Source organism: Pan paniscus, chromosome 21 (genome assembly GCF_029289425.2).
Source record: "Pan paniscus chromosome 21, NHGRI_mPanPan1-v2.0_pri, whole genome shotgun sequence".
NCBI classification, from domain to species: Eukaryota; Metazoa; Chordata; class Mammalia; order Primates; family Hominidae; genus Pan; species Pan paniscus.
Window position 1 is genome coordinate 38,072,568 of NC_073270.2, and position 17,704 is coordinate 38,090,271.

At 40.7% G+C, this 17,704-nt stretch overlaps 1 protein-coding gene across 8 annotated transcripts in view; it reads left to right on the forward strand.

The window, feature by feature from the left end:
• The window catches only part of ASXL1 (ASXL transcriptional regulator 1), a 92,307-nt gene that overhangs the window by 34,003 nt on the left and 40,600 nt on the right, over positions 1 to 17,704 (forward strand). For 4 of the 8 annotated variants that reach the window (XM_055104462.2, XM_055104465.2, XM_055104463.2 and 1 more), the window contains one exon: positions 10,483 to 10,575. The exons of the other annotated variants lie outside the window; for them this stretch is intronic. In XM_055104462.2, the coding sequence (XP_054960437.1) occupies positions 10,483 to 10,575 (93 nt within the window). The remainder of the gene's footprint in view (positions 1 to 10,482; positions 10,576 to 17,704) is intronic. 8 annotated transcript variants of the gene reach the window in all.

Sequence of the window (17,704 nt, forward strand, 5' to 3'; positions counted from 1 at the left end):
GTACTGGGGAAGCTGACGTGAGAGGATTGCTTGAGCCCAGGAGGTTGAGGCTGCAGGTGACATCAAGCCACTAGACTCTATCCTGGGCGACTAATTGAGACCCTGTCTCAACGAACAAAGAAACAAAAAAAACCCAAATGATTTCCTTACCATTAAATACCAAGAAAAGAATGACTGGAGTAAGCTTAGATTTAGATACAATAAAATCATGGAGCTTATCATTTGAAAGGCATTTTTGACTTTTCATAGGTGTGTAGCAAGCAAAGTGGTCCTTTTGAAAAATGCAAGTCACATCATGTCACTTTTCTGCTTGGCCTTTGCCTACTTCTCGAATGGTTCTCCTAGCACATTCTAACTGGTCATTATTCATTGTGTTTCAGCCATTCTGGCCTTCAACCTATTTCTCAAACACCCCAATCTTGGGTATACTTTAGGGCCCTTGCATTTGCTAGCTCGTTTACCTGGAAAATTCTGCGGTAACTTCTTGCACATAATAGGTGCTAATAAATATTGGCTGCATGCAACCAAAAAAGCTGGCTTCGGTAGTAGAAGTAGTAGAAGAGATCATTACCAAAGTCCTTTTTTTTGAGACAAGATTTCCCTCTGTTATCTAGGCTGAGTGCAGTGGTGCCATCACGGCTCACTGCAGCCTTGACTTCTTGGACTCAAATGATCCTCCCACCTCAGCCTCCTGAGAAGCTGGGACCACAGGTGTGTGTCACCATGCCTGGCCAATTTTTTTATTTGTAGAGATGAGGTCTTACTGTGTGTTGCCCAGAATGGTGTCAAACTCCTGGGCTCAAGTGATCTACCTGCCTCAGCCTCCCAAAATGCTGAGATTATAGGTGTGAGCCACTGGTCCAGCGTCTTACCAAAATCTTTTTTTTTTTTTTTTTGAGATGGAGTCTCACTGTGTCGCCCAGGCTGGAGTGCAGTGGCGGGATCTCGGCTCACTGCAAGCTCCGCCTCCCGGGTTCACACCATTCTCCTGCCTCAGCCTCCCGAGTAGCTGGGACTACAGGTGCCTGCTACCACGCCCGGCTAATTTTTTATATTTTTAGTAGAGACGGGGTTTCACCATGTTGGCCAGGATGATCTCGATCTTTTGACCTCGTGATCCACCCACCTCGGCCTCCCAAAATGCTGGGATTACAGGCATGAGCCACCGCGCCTGGCCGCCTCTTATCAAAATCTTAAACTTGTTAATTCTTGTATCTCACCTTGCTTTTATATCAGTTTTTGTTATAGAATGTGCTTTCTTTTTAGGTTATTTTTCTTCTGCTCAGCAAGTTAACTTTGAAGAATCTTTTTTTTCTTGCCTTTTTTTTTTTTTTTGAGACAGAATTTTGGTTTTGTGGCCCAGGCTGGAGTGCAATGGCGCGATCTCAGCTAACGGCAACCTCCACTTCCCGGGTTCAAGTGATTCTCCTGCCCCAGCCTCCCGAGTAGCTGGGATTACAGGCATGCGCCACCAGGCCTGGCTATTTTTATTTTTTATTTTTTATTTTCATTTTTTACTAGAGACAGGGTTTTTCCATGTTGGTCAGGCTGGTCTTGAATTCTCATCCTCAGGTGATCCGCCCGCCTTGGCCTCCCAAAGTCCTGGGATTACAGGTGTGAGCCAGCGCGCCCGGCCTCTTGCCCTCTTTAGAGCAGTTCTACATAAATCTGTGGAATAATCTGCTGACGTTAGAAATAAACCTTTCTCAGGGTGTGGCCATAATCTGGTTTGTTTTAATTGCTGAAGGAAAAAACTGAACCCTTAGGAACAGTTTAAACATTCTAGGTGGTTTTTAGATATTCGTGTTAGAGTTTTGAACTTTGATCATCTTGTTAGAAAAAAGAGGCCAGGCACTGTGCCTCATACCTGTAATCCCAGCATTTTGGAGGCTGAGTCGTCAGGAAGTCACTTGAGCCCAGGAGTTTGGTACCAGCCTGGGCAACATATGGAGACCTCGTCTCTACAAAAAAAAAAAAAAACTGTTAGCCAGGCGTGGTGGCGCATGCCTGTGGTCCCAGCTACTCAGGAGGCTGAGATGGAAGGATTGCTTGAGCCTGGGAAGTTGCGACTGCAGTGAGCTGTGATTGTGCCACTGCACTCCAGCCTGGGCAACAGAGTAAGACCCTGTCTCAAAAAAAATGAATTTTTGCATTCATTTAAAAATGAATGGTAGCAACAACATTTTAGATAATAACTTATGTAGTCTGTGTGAATCTCATCAAATATATGTGATTTTTAATGCTTGGAATCCTAGAATTTTAGTGAGGGAGGAGCTCTCAAATTATCTAATTTACTGTCATTTTACAGATAAAAACTAAACTTCTGATAGATGAAAGGATTTATACCATACATCTATATGATAATTGCATATGGCTGAGTTGAGGTTAGAACCCAGGACCCAATCTTTGATTTGATTTCTTTTCATTATGCCAATTTAGAATAAAATTTTTTCTCTTGGTTTTCTGACCTTTGGCCACTTCATCTTTTGAAGGATCTTGTAAGTTCCTTGATATTTCTCAAAATGTCAGTTTTATTCTCTTCAATGAAAGTTCTTGTTAGGTGAAAGTAGCCTTTCATATCCTTAAATGTGAACCTGTTCCTTAGGCTGGAGTTTTTGTACTCTCCATTATATTGGCATTTATAGTTGTTGGTTTTCTTTTTTTTTTTTTCTTTTGAGATGGAGTCTGTCTCTGTCGCCCAGGCTAGAGTGCAGTGGCGCGATCTCGGCTCACTGCAAGCTCTGCCTCCCGGGTTCACGCCATTCTCCTGCCTCACAGCCTCCTGAGTAGCTGGGACTATAGGCGCCCGCCACCACGCCCGGCTAATTTTTTTGTATTTTTAATAGAGACGGGGTTTCACTGTGTTCGCCAGGATGGTCTCCATCTTCTGACCTTGTGATCCTCCCGCCTCGGCCTCCCACAAGTGCTGGGATTACAGGCGTGAGCCACTGCACCCGGCCAGTTGTTGGTTTTCTTTTCTGTGCCAGATTGAGTGATATATGGTGGTACTAAGAGCACTGGAATAGGAGTCAAGGACTGAGGTACAGCATAGCACCTCATGTATTACTTGGTATCTCCACTTGTCTCTAACACTGAGGAGGTATAATTGGTTGTTTAAAAACTGTGGGTGTAAAACGCTAGTATCCCATGAAATGGAACTGCAGAATATAAATGGATGACTCTGAAACTGCTTTTGAAACAAGCATGAGGGCTCAGTTTCTCCATCTCTCGTGGGCTCCACCATCACTGTCTGACATCCTGATCTCCTAAGGCATCTTTCCTCCATCCCAGAGCTCTGTTGAAAATCTCTTGGGCTAAAAACCAGTACAGACCTTCTGATACTCACGTTCTAGCCTTTTTAGATTGTTGTGTGTGAAGAGTAAGTCAGGTGTGGATATTTTTCTTTCCTATTTTGTGAGGCATTTGGTATTTACTGGAGGCTGCCTGTTTTGTTGCAAACCTTGTTCCACTGTGTACTGTAGGAGGTCTGCTCAGAAAGCCTAGTTAGTAGAGCAGTACCATTTGCTTTGGTCAATTGTAGCAGCAGTCTGGTTTTTTTTTTTTTTTTTTTTTTTTTGAGACAGAGTCTTGCTGTGTTGCTCAGGCTGGAGTGCAGTGGTGTGATCTTTGCTCACTGCAACCTCCGCCTCCTGGGTTCAAGCGATTCTCCTGCCTCGGCCTCCCAAGTGGGATTGCAGGTGTGTGCCACCATGCCCGGCTAATTTTGTATTTTTAATAGAGATGGGGTTTCACCCCCAGGCTGGTCTTAAACTCCTAACCTCAAGTGATCCACTTGCTTCGGCCTCCCAAAGTGCTAGGATTACAGGTGTGAGCCACCGTGCCCGGCCAGCAATCTGGTTTTGAAGGAGGCTTTGACCCCTCATTTGGTAAAAGGTTCCTTCTTTGACTAATTCCCAAAGGACATCTCGATCTGTCTTCAAAAGAAGGGATATTCCATTGTCAGTATTCCTAGCTAGCTCTGGGAGAAGAGAGAACTTGATTGTTTTCAGGGCCCTGGTCAGAGTCTGGTTTTATGCCCAAGAGATGAACTGCCTTTTGTCCTTCTACCTCCTGAAGTTCAGAGCCCTGTGAAAATGAAGTGGTAAAGGTCAAGTAGCAGTAGTTTGAAAAGCACCAGCACTGGGACGATTTTGTGGTAGCCTAGCGGAGTGGGCAGGATGCTTACTTCAGAGGTGCTAAAGATGTATTTTTTTTGAACAAGAAGGTTATAAATGTTTCTATTAAGTTTGATTTTAAAGCATGAGGGTTCTGGGAAAATGAGAAGATTGTACATACTCTAGGCTTCCTTGGGACTGTATTTGAAAAAAAAAAACTTTTCTTTGGGTCAGCCAGTATGAAAACTGCATTTGATCTCAATCTTTCAGATCAGGCTTTTGGGGAGAGTTAGTTGAAGAATTTGTTTAGTCTAAGAAAGTTGCTTCTAGCTTAGCTAAATCTGGAAGAAAAGATGGAACCTGATGTTTGAGTGCTAACTGTATTCCAGACAGACGTTATACTCCTTATATTGGTCCTTTTGAAGCATAAATATGTTTCCAAGTCCTATAATAATGAGGAAATTGCCTGTGAGAGTTTAAGTAAATTGTACAAAGTAACACTTTTGGTTGAGAGATTTGTTTTTAATACAGAGAGGACAGGTTAGGAACTTTGAAGCTTCAACTAAATGAGTCAGTTCTCAAATGTTTGAGAAGCATGCTCAAGGTTCTGGAGGAATAGCTTAATTAATTTGTACATCATGAGAGGAGTAGGGAGCAAAAATATGTATAATTTCTTCTGAATGATGCTGTCTTTTTTGATGCAGTGGTGCTAAATGGGCTTTGCTTGTATGATACTTCTTAAATGCATTAGCTAATTATTTTATTTTAGTCTTCTTTTTTGAAATACAGATGACTCTTCGAGCTGGTTTTCTTTGGAAAGTTATCTGTCCTGACAATTCTACTTCTAAAACTTCAACTTTTTTTTTTTAGTCTTCATTTCCATTGCCACCACCCTATCCTAAATTATCCTCTTATGCTGGATACTGAAATAGCTTCTGCCTGGTCTACTTACTTTCACTTCGCCCCCTTACGATCCAGTGCTTTGCTCCTTTTAATCCAGTGGCCAGAGGGATTTTTTTCAAAACATAATTTGATTATAACAGATCTATGTTTGATACTTATCCATGGTTTCCCATGGCAGTTGCAGAAAAATCCAAACCTTGTTTGGCCACACTGCCCTTCTTTCAGTAATTTGAATTCCTTAAGCTTTTTCCAGTTTCAGGATTTCCCATTTTGAACTCTTTCTCCTCCACTTTTTCCTGGCCACAGGTTTCAAGAGCTGACAACTTACCTCAGTTCTTTAGAGGATCCTTCGTTTATCTCTAAATTGGATTTTCCTGTGTCCAAACCTTACTTGTTATCACAAGTTTATAATTATTTGGGTGATTGTTTGATGTGTCTCTCCTGACTGGGCCTTAGGGGCAGAGAATCTATATTATTTTGTTCTTGTTTATATCCCTAGGAGCTCTTATGGTAGGTATTCAATAAATGTTTGTTGAATAAAGGCAGTGGAAAAACACATAGAAGAGGTGCTGTGGCAGCAGTTCTCAGTGCCAACAGTTGAATTGGTTTACAATAGTAATTTTTAGTGTCAACAAGGAGATGTGTAGTATGGAATGTTTATTAGCAAGATCTTTTTCTCATGGAATGGAATGTTTGAAAACCTCCAAAGTGTAAGTTTTTTTTTTTTCTCAAAAGAAAACAGTCATATTTGGGGTTACTTTTTTTTTTTGAGACAGAGTCTTGTTCTGTTGCCCAGGCTGGAGTGCAGTGGCATGATCCCGGCTCACTGCAACCTCCACCTCCCGAGTTTAAGTAATTCTCATGCCTTAGCCACTGGAATAGCTGGGATTACAGGCGTGTGCCACCATGCCCAGCTGTTTTTTGTATAATTATTAGAGATGGGGTTTCGCCATGTTGACCAGGCTGGTCTCAAGCTCCTGGCCTCAAGTGATCTGCCAGCCTTGGCCTCCCAAAGTGCTGGGATTACAGATGAGAGCCACTGTGCCCGGCCCAGTGTTACTTCTGAAATCGAAATCAAATGCCATATTGATTCCTGATCTTTTGTGTATGACCTCTCTCTCTCTCTTTTTTTTTTTTTTTTTTTTGCTACCTCTCCCCGAAAGTTTTTAGGATCTTTTTTTCCACGATTATGTACCTTGATGTGGGTCTTTTCTCGCCCTTTGTGCTATTAGGTCTAGCAACTCATGTGTCTCAGGTCTGGGAAATGATTTTACAGTTTTTCCAGCTGGTGCATAACTAGCCGTTTGTTCTGATACTGTCAGTATTTAACTTTATGTTAGAAACATTTCATAATGCAAATGAAAAATTTAAGCCAGGTGCAGTGGCTCATGCACTTTGTGAGGCTGAGGTGGGAGGAACACTTGAGGTCAGGAGTTCAAAACCAGCCTGGCGAACATGGTGAAACCCCTTCTACTAAAAAAACAAAAAAACAAAAATTAACTGGGCATGGTTGTGCACCCCCATAATCCCAGTTATTCAGGAGGCTGAGGTACGAGAATCACTGGAACTGGGAGACAGGTTTCAGTGAGCCGAGACTGTGAGACAGAGCAAGACCCTGTCTCAAAATATAAATAAAATACATAAAAAATTTAATATTATGTATATAATATCCAGCCCAGGCTTTTCTATTTGTCATGCCCTGTTTCTTTCACATCATAGCCTTACTCAGATGCCTGCTGATCCTTGATTGAGGTGTGATGCTTGAGAGTCAGGCTCTTAAATACTACTGGCGAATTCAGTGCATTGTGGTTTTGTGACTTCACTTGTCTCTTACAGAAGTGGGGAAGTGGTTTTTACTTCGATGCATGGTTCTGAAGTAGAGATGTCTATCTCCTGATGCACACTTTAAATAATCCCCATGTTTTCCACTCCATACTCCATCCTTGTCTGGTTTAAGCTCTTAGCCTGTCTGCAGTTCAGGGGATGAATCTGCTTGGTTCTTTTCAGCATCTCCCTCTGCAACGCTTAGATCTCATCTTCCTTTGCTTTGCTAACTATTCTCTTTGCTTCTCCATTTGTTTCTCTGTCATTGATGACTTCCAAGTTATATCCCCATCCTGGATATTCCTTTTTGAACGTCAGACTCATATATTCAGTTACCTCCTCAGTATCTCTATTCGGATATCTAATGGCATCTCAAAATTAACATGTGCAAAACCAACCTGTTCCACCCTTGTGTTGGCTGTATAAATTAGTGGGAACTCCATTTTTTAAGTTGCTTAAATCAGAAACCTGGGAGTCATCAATTTTGGAGTCTGTCCCTTTGCTCTTGTGGCACATGTAATCACGAATAAATCCTGTTGGCTCTACCTTCAGAATATATCTCATTTTATCACTCCCTCTGCCACCAGAGTGGTTTAAGCCACCTTCATCTCTTAGGTTATTTTAGTAGCTTCCTAACTGGTCTCCTTCCTTCCATTCTTGCCACCTTCCTCAACACCAAAGATTTAATTTATTTATTTATTTATTTATTTATTTATTTATTTATTTATTTATTTGTTTTGAGACAGAGTCTTGCTCTGTCGCCCCAGCTGGAATGCGGTGGCTTGATCTTGGCTCACTGCAACCTCTGTCTTCCAGGCTTAAGCAATTCTCCTGCCTCAGCCTCCCGAGTAGCTGGGGCTGCAGGCATGCACCACCATGCCCGGCTAATTTTTGTATTTTTTAGTAGAGATGGAGTTTCACCATGTTGGCCAGGCTGGTCTCGAACTCCTGACCTCAGGTCATCTGCCCGCCTCAGCCTCCCAAAGTGTTGGGATTACAGGTGTCAGCCACCAGGCTTGGCCAAATTTTTTATTCCTTTGGGTAAAGGGATGTATTTTATTTCCTTTAATTTGGTAATATAGTGAGTTATGTTAATAGATTCTTTTTTTCCAGTGCTCAAGCATCCTTGCATTCCTAGGATAAATGGTACTTCAACATGATTTTCCTTTTAAATATACATTGCTGGATTTAGGTTATAAATTATTGAGAATTTTTGCATCTGTATTTACAAGTGTTACATTCTAATTTCAGGCCTCTTCCAGTTTTATTATCAAAACAAGCTGTGCTGTTTTTCCTCTCTTGATTCTCAGTAGTAGTCTCTTTAAGATAGTGATTATTCATTCTTTTTGGTAGATCATGCCTATAAGACCTGGGCATGTATGTTTTTATTGTGGGAATATATTGTTTTTACTTTCCTTGTTATGAAATATATAATTTATTTTAAAATATGTATATACAGAGTTTGTGTTCCTTTAAAGAATAATAGCTAAAAATAAATTGCACGCCCCCACATCCAACCATCGTCAAACAAAACATCTTTTACACTCTATTTTATTTATTTATTTTCCCCCACCCCTCTAGAGTATACACCCTTTTGGAGCCTCTGAGCATTTTCCTTTCCCTCACTGCTTTAGAAACCTCTATTCAGATTTTCATATTAATGATTCTTTTGCTTTTAACCCACATGTGTTACTGAAGTTTAAGTCCTAAATAATAATTTTTCCTGCTTTAAAATATATTTTTATGTCAATGGAATCATACTGGTGGATGTATTTTCTCTGATTTGCTGCTTTTGCCTCTCATTTCTGAGCTTGATCTATGTTGGTGCATTTATAGAAATACTTCATATTTTCTGCTGTGTACCATCTTATGCTATCAACATGCCATATGATTTACCTGTTCTTAGCATGTATTTGGGTTGTTTCTGGTTCTTGCTATAACAAACAGCTGCATTTAGTGCTTGTGTATGTGTCTCCTGATGCATGTGTGCATTCACTTCTCTGGGGTGTATATGTTGCTGGGAATGGGACTGAGTATTGTGAGTGTATAATAGTATCTTGTTTTTGTTTTTTTTCCCTCTCAGTTTATGGCATAATTTACGTACAGTAAAATTTACCACCGCCCCCCTGCCCCGCCTTTTTCTTTTTCTGAAACAGAGTCTCGCTCTGTTGCCCAGGCTGGAGTGCAGTGGCACAATCTCGGCTCACTGCAACCTTTACTTCCTGGGTTCAAGCGATTCTCCTGCCTCAGCCTCACAAGTAGTTGGGATTACAGGTGCCTGCCAGGCTAATTTTTGCATTTTCAGTAGAGACAGGGTTTCACCATGTTGGCCAGGCTGGTCTCAAACTCCTTACCTCAGGTGATCCACCCACCTTGGCCTCCCCAAGTGTTGCGATTATAGGTATGAGCCACCACGCCCAGCCAAATTCACCCTTTTTAGTGTACAAGTATACAGCTTTGTGAGAGTTTGATTTCTTTAGTTCAAATTTGTTTTAAAGTTATATTTGGTATTTTAACAGTGCTATTTAAATATATGCCATATATGGCTTGAATGCAATTATCCTAGTACAGATGGTCCTTGACTTATGATGTTTTTGTGTCCCTGTAAACCCACCGTAAGTTGAAAATATTAAGTTGAAAATGCATTTAATATGACTAACCTGCTGTAAATCCTAACTTAGCCTACCTTAAATGCACTTAGAACACTTAAATTAGTTTACAGTGGGCAAATCATCAAACACAAAGCCTATTTTATAATAAAGTGTTGAATATCTTATATAATTTATTGAATACTAAAGTGAAAAACAATAGTTGTATGAGTAGTCAGAGTATGGCTTCTCTTCAATGCATATCACTTTCATATACCATCGTAAACTCAAAAGATCATAAGTCAGGGTATGCTGTATATTTTATTGGTGCTAACATACTTCTTCCATTTTAAAATACAGGAAATTCACCTTTTTTTGTGTATAGTCTTGTAAGTTTTGACAGATCTATATACAGATATGTAATCCCCACCCATGATTCTTTTTTAATTTAAAAAAATATATTTTTGAGACAGTCTCACTGTCACCCAGGCTGGAATGCAGTGGCATGATCGTAGCTCACTGCAGCCTCAAACTCATGGCCTTAAGTGATCCTCCTGCCTCAGCCTCCCAAAGTGCTAGGATTACAGGAATGAGCCAGTGTGCCCTGCCACCACCATAATTAAGATCCAGAACAGTTTCATCATCCCAGAAACTTTCCCTGTATCCTTTTGTAGTCAGCTGCTTTTTTCACCCCCAGCTCCTGGTGACCACTGATTTGTTCTCTGTCCTTGCAGTACTGTCTTTTCCAGAATGCCATATAAATTGAATCCTACATTATATAACACTTTGAGTCTGGCGTCTTTTACTTAGTGTGAAGTATTTGAGATTTATTTGTCTTGTGATGTGTATTAGCAATTTATTTCTTTTTTCTTTTTTTTCTTTTTGGAGACAAGGTCTTGCTCTGTCACCCAGGCTGAAGTGCAGTGGCACGATCATAGTTCACTGCAGGCTTAAACTCAAGCAATCCTTCCACTTCAGCCTCCTGAGTAGCTGGGACTGCAGGCGCACACCACCATGTTCAGCTAATTTTTTTTTTTTTTTTTTCTTGGTAGAGACAGGATCTCACTCTGTTGCCCAGGCTGATTTCAAACTCCTGGCCTGAAGGAATCCTCCCACCTATGCCTCTCAAAGTGCTGGGATTACAGGTGTGAACCATTACAGTTGGCTAGCAGTTTATTTCTGTATATTGCAGGATAGTATCTCATTGTATAGATGTACCACATTTTGCCTATTCATTCTTCAGTTGATAGACATTTGGACTGCTTCCTCCTTTTGACTGCTGTGAGTAATGCTGCTGTGAATAAATATTTGTGTGTAAGTTTCTATGTGGACATACAGTTTCATTATTCTTGGGTAGATAAACCTTGGAGTAATTGCTGGGTTGGGTGGTAATTTCTGTTTAACTTTTAAAGAAATAGCTAAGCTGTTTTCCAAAGTGGCTTCACCATCTTAAATTCAAGTTTTTGTTTTCGTTGTATTTGAGGCAGAGCTTTACTCTCTTGCCCAGGCTGGAGTGCAATGGCAAGATTATATTATAGCTCACTGCAGCCTCGATCTTCCAGGCTCAAGCGATCCTCTCACCTCAGCCTCCCAGGTAGCTGAGAGTACAGGTGTGTGTCACCATGCCTGGCTAAGTTTTGATTTTTAGTAGAGATAAGGTCTGGCTATGTTTCCCAGGCTGGTCTTGAACTTCTGAGCTCAAGCAGTCCTCCTGCCTTGGCCTCCCAAAGTGCTGGGATTGCAGGTGTGAGCCACCAAGCCCAGCCAAGGGTTTTGTGTTTTAGTAAAATTTCTGCTCTTCCTGGCAATATTTTTTTCTGAAATTTACTTTGATATTGATATAGTCACTCCAGTTCTTTTCAGTGCTTAGTTTTTGCATGGTATATTTTTTCCATCCTTTTGTGTTATACTGTCTGTTTCATTATATTTGTAGTTGGACCTTGATTTTTTTTGTTCCTAATTCTTTTACTTGGGATGCTTGGACCTAATGTGTGTCTAATTTTTCCTAATGTGTCTTTTACTTGGGATGCTTGGACCATGTGTATTTAATTATTGATATGGTTGGGTTAAGTCCACCATCTAGCTATTTGTTATTTATTTATTTTTAGAGCCAAGGTCTTGCTGTGTCACCCAGGCTGGGGTGCTAGTGGCATGATCATGGCTCACTGAAGCCTCTAACTTCTGGGCTCAAGCAGTCATCTCACTGCAGTCTCCCGAGAAGCTGGGATTACAGGCGTGTGCCACCAAGCCTAGCTGATTTTTTTTTTTTTTTTCCGAGATGGAGATTTGCTCTTGTTGCCCACTCTGGAGTGCAGTGGCGCAATCTTGGCTCACTGCAGCCTCTGCCTCCTGGGTTCAAGCAATTCTCTTGCCTCAGTCTCCCGAGTAGCTGAGATTACAGGTGCCTGCCACCATGCCCAGCTAATTCTGTATTTTTAGTAGAGATGGGGTTTCACTATGTTGGCCAGGCTGGTCTTGAACTCTTGACCTCATGATCTGCCCGCCTCGGCCTCCCAAAGTGTTGGAAGGCCGAGGCGGGCAGATCACGCCTGTGCTGGGAGGCTGAGGCGGGTAGCCACTGCTCCCAGCCCTAAAATCTTTCCTCTTTTCTAAGATAGACATTTAATGCACACACACATTTTGATATGCTATGTTTTAATTTTCATTCAGCTTAAAATATCTAATTTTTCTTTTGATTTATTCTTTAACTTACTGATTATTTAGAAGTGTGATATTATATTTTGGGAATAAAAATCCAGAGATCTTACTGTTACTGATTTTTGATTTAATTCCATTGTGGTAAGAGAACATACCTTATATGATTTGAATCCTTTTAAATTGATTGAGACTTGTTTTATGGATCAGAATGAGGTGTCTTGATAAAGGTTCCACGGGCACTTGAAAAGAATGTGTATTCTACTGTTGTTAGGTAGAGCATTCTATTAATGTTGATTGGCTTGTTGATTGATAATGTTCAAGTCTTCTGTATTCTTACCGATTTCCTATTCTATCAGTTATAGACAGAGGGTGTTAAAATCTCAATTCTGTTTTGCTTGTTGATTGATAATGTTCAAGTCTTCTGTATTCTTACCGATTTTCTGTTCTATCAATTGTAGAGAGAGGTGTTAAAATCTCAATTCTGTTTGTTTTTGGTTCGAAATTTACTTATAAGGTACATAAGCATTTATGATTGTCGTCGTCTTGATGAATTGGTCTCTGTCATTTTGAAATGACAGAACTTACTTTGTCTCATAATATAGCTACTCGTGCTTTTCATTTGATTAGTGTTTGGCATATATTTTTATATTTTAAAAAAACTTATCACCTGTGTCTTTATGTTTAAAGTGGTTTTTTTTTCCAGGCATCATGTGTTTGGGATCTTGCTTTTATCCAGTTTGATAGTGTTTGCCTTTTAATTGGAGTTTGTAGACTATTTATGTTTAATGTGATTACTGATTTTTTTTTGAGATGGAGTCTCGCTCTGTCGCCCAGGCTGCAGTGCAGTGGCACGATCTCAGCTCACTCCAACCTCCGTTTCCCAGGTTCAAGTCATTCTCTTGCCTCAGCCTCCCAAGTAGCTGGGACTGCAGGCACCTGACACCACGCCCGGCTAATTTTTGTATTTTTAGTAGAGATGGGGTTTCACCATATTGGCCAGGCTGGTCTCAAACTGCTGACCTTGTGATCTGCCCACCTCAGCCTCCCAAAGTGCTGGGATTACAGGTGTGAGCCACTGCGGTTGGATGTTTACTGATTTTTATAGAGTTTAAACAACCATCTTTTCTATTTGTCCGATGTGGTGTTTTTTTTGTTTTTGTTTTTTTAAGATGGACTGTCACTCTGTCGTCTAGGCTGGAGTGCAGTGGTGCAATCTCAACTCACTGTAACCTTTGCCTCCTGGGTTCAAGCAGTTTTCCTGTCTCAGCCTCCCAAGTAGCTGGGATTACAGGTGCGTACCACCACACCTGGCTATTTTTTTTTTTTTTTTGGTTTGAGACAGAGTCTCGCACTGTTACCTGGGCTGGTGTGCAGTGGCGCGATCTCGGCTCACTGCAATCTCTGCCTCCTAGGTTCAAGCGATTCTCCTGCCTCAGCCTCCCAAGTAGCTGGGATTACAGGCGCCCATCACCACACCCAGGTAATGTTTTGTATTTTTAGTAGAGACAGGGTTTCACTATATTGGCCAGGCTGGTCTCAAATTCCTGACCTTGTGATCTGCCCGCCTCGGCCTCCCAAAGTGCTGGGATTACAGGCATGAGCCACCGCGCCTGGCCTAATTTTTGTATTTTTAGTAGAGATGGGGTTTCGCCATGTTAGCCAAGCAGGTCTCGAATTCCTGACCTCAAGTGATCCCTGCCCTTGGCCTCCCAAAGTGCTGGCATTACAGGAGTGAGCTACGCCATGCCTGGCCTGGATTGAGGATTTTTTAGTGGTTCATTTTTAAGTCCTTTCTTGGCTCATTAGTACTTTGTTATTTTAGTGGCTGCTTTAGTGTTTATTGAGTTCAACTTGTGAAACTCAGTCTTTAATATTATACCACTTCACCTATATTACAAGAACCTTATAGCAGTACACTTCATTTTCCCTTCAGACTTTGTGCTATGTTTGTCATACACTTCACTTTTACATATGTTGTAAACTCCACAATACGTTATTATTTTTCATTTAAGTAGTCAATTTTTTTAAAACAATTTTTTTTTTTTTTTTGAGACGGAGTCTCACTCGGTTGCCCAGGCTAGAGTGCAGTGGTGCAATCTTGTCTTACTGCAGCCTCTGCCTCCTGGGTTCAAGTGATTCTCATGCCTCAGCCTCCTGAGTAGCTGGGATTACAGGTGCGCCCCATCATGCCTGGCTGATTTTTGTATTATTAGTAGAGATGGGGGTTTTGCCACGTTGGCCCAGCAGGTCTCGAACTCCTGAGCTCCAGTGATCCGCCTGTCTTGGCCTCCCAAAGTGCTGGGATTACAGGCATGAGCCACCATGCCTGGCCTAAAAAGATTTTAAAAGTAAGAAAAAATGTCTTTTACTTTATATGTTTTCCATTTCTGGTGTTCTTTATTGCCTGTGAGCGGTTCCAGATTCTCATCTGCCAGATTTTCTTCAGTTTTTTCTCGTCAGTTCAGATTTTCTTTCTGCCAGAGGACTTCCTTTAATGTGTTTCTTGTAGTGTAGGTCTGCTGGTGATATCTTTAAGCTTTGGTGTGTTTGAAAAAGTACTTCCTCTTGTTTTTAGAAAGATATATTCCTTTGATACAGAATTCTAGGTTGACAGGTTTTTTTCATTGTGTACTTTAAAGAAGTTGCTCCACTGTCTCTAGCTTGCATTATTTCTCCTGTAAAATCTGTTGTTATTTTAATCTTTGTTCTTCAGTGAGCAAATTTATCTTTTTTGCCTTTTTTGGTTAATTTTTAAGATTTTCTTTTTATCACTGCTTTTTCAGCAATGTGTTTATTATATACTTTGTTGTAGTTTGCGTCATATTTCTTGTGTTTGAATTCTCTTGAGCTTCATGGATGAAATTTACGTATTCAGCTACTATTTCTTGAAATATTTTTCTTTTGTACTTCCCCACTGCATCTGGAGTCTGTAATTACATGTATATTTGGCTGCTTGAAGTAGTCATACAACTCACTGATGCACTGTTATGTTTTTTAGTCATTTGATTCTCTTTGTTTTGGGTAGTTTCTACTGATCTTCATTTCACTAGTCTTTATCTTTCCCATGTTAAATCTGTTACTCTTATCCAGAATTATACCTTTTATCTTTAAAAATTCAGTTTTTTTCTTTTTTTTTTGAGACGGAGTCTCATTCTGTCACCCAGGCTGAAGTGCAGTGGCATGATCTTGGCTCACTGCAACCTCCGCTTCCCAGGTTCAAGCGATTATCCTGCCTCAGCCTCCCAAGTAGCTGTGATTACAGGCGTGCATCACCATGTCTGGCTAGTTTTTGTATTTTTAGTAGAGACAGGGCTTCACCATGTTTGCCAGGCTGGTCTCAAACCCCTGACTTCAGGTGATCCACCTGCCTCAGCCTCCTAGAGTGCTGGGATTACAGGAATGAGCGACCACACCTGGTTTGTTTCTTAAAAAACATCTTATATTTCTCTGCCTAATGTGCTCAATGTTGAACATGTGAAATATAATAACTTTTCATAATCTCTTCTGATTCTGTCTCTATATCATCTTTGGGTCTGTTTTTATGTATTCTATTTTTCTTGTCATTATGGGTCAGATTTCCCAGTTCTTTGCAATCCTAATAAATTCTGTTTAGATAAAAGACATTGTGAATTTCACTTTGGGTTGTGGATATTTTTGTATTCATGTTGGTATTTTTGAGATTTGTTCTGGAGTGCAGATGAGTTAGCTGGAAACTAATTCTTTTGAGGCTTGCTTTTTAGCTTTGTTAGGTGGGGCTTATCCTTTCTGTGTTTATTTTTGTAAGGGTATACAGATATACATGTTTTCTTATTTCCCTCTTTATTTATTCTTATTTAATCTGTAACAATCTTTTTCCTTATATTCGTAACATTCTTAGTTAGGGAGTAATTACCTCTTCCCTAACTGTTGCATTAGCTTCTTAATTGGCACTCTGGTTCCCAGACTTTTTCTGTCTCTAATGTAGTGTACAGACTACTGTCAGAATAATTCTAAAGCACAATTCTGATATTGTCACTGTATTGCTTTTCAGTGCCTACAGCAGTAGGATTCACTTAAAAAATTATTCCCCTAATGGTAATATAAAAAAATTTTTTGAGCTCAAACTCTCATTCTCTCTCTGTATACATATTTGTTTATACATGAGGTCACATACGGCTTACTAAGTTAGCATTTTTTATGTGTTCATTTTGAAATAACTCTAAACAGTGGTATCCAATCTTTTGGCTTCCCTGGGCTACATTAGAAGAAGAATTATCTTGGGCCACACATAAAATACACTAATGATAGCTGAATAGCTAAAAATTAAACATTGCAAAAACAAAAAAAAAACAACAAAAAAAAACTCACTGTGGCTTTTTTTTTTTTTCCCCTGTATTTTTCTTTTTCCCGAGATGAAGTCATGCTCTGTTGCTCAGGCTGGAGTGCAGTAGTGTGATCTCGGCTCACTGCAACCTCCGCCTCCCAGGTTCAAGCAGTTCTCCTGCCTCAGCCTCCCGAGTAGCTGGGATTAAAGGGGTAAGCCACCATGCCTGGCTTTTTTTTTTTTTTTTTTTTTTTTTTTGGTAGAGATGGGGTTTCATCATGTTGGCCAGTCTGGTCTCGAACTCTTGACCTTGTAATTCACCTGCCTTGGCCTCCTAAAGTGTTGGGATTACAGGTGTGAGCCACCACTCCTGGCCTTTTTTTTTTTTTTTTGAGATGGAGTCTCACTTTGTCACCCAGGCTGGAGTGCAGTGGCATGATCTCGGCTCACTGCAGCCACTGCCTCCCGGGTTCAAGCAGTTCTCCTGCCTCACCCTCCCGAGTAGCTGGGATTACAGGTGCGTGCCACCACTCCCAGCTAGTTTTTTGTATTTTTAGTAGAGGCAGGTTTCACCATATTGGCCAGGCTGGTGAACTCCTGACCTCAAGTGATCCACCCACCTGGGCCTCCCAAATGCTGCTGGAATTGCAGGCGTGAGCCACCATGCCAAGCCAATTGTGTTTTAAGAAAAGTTTATGAATTAGTGTTGGGCAGCATTGAAAGTTTACAAATTTTGCGTTGGGCCGCATTGAAAGCTGTCCTGGGCTGTGTGCGACCTGCTGGCCGCAGGTTGGACAAACTTGCTCTGGGACATAAGTTTAAAAGTTATAGGCCAAGTGCCTTGGCTCATGCCTGTAATGTCTTTGCATTTCATCAGTTTTTCCACTGTTATCTTTCTGTTACAGTACATGGTCAGAATACCACATTGCATTTAGTTGGTCATGTTTCCTTAGCTGTGAAACAAATTTACCAATTGTAGTACGGGGTATTTACGTATAGATCGGTTCGTTTGTAGCCTTATAGTATCTAGTTAAAACACTGTTATAAAGTTATTGCTATGTATCCTTTTGGATGTGGTTTCTTTCCTTAGAAAAATACATTTAAAATTCATTCATGTTGTTACATGAATCAATAGGTTGTTTCTCTTTTAAAAATTGAGATGAAATTCACATAACAAAATTAACCATTTTATTATTTTTTTAATTTTACATATATTTTCTGAGATGGAGTCTCACTCTGTAGCCCAGGCTGGAGTGCAGTGACGCGATCTCGGCTCACTGCAACATCTGCCTCCTGGGTTCAAGCGATTCTCA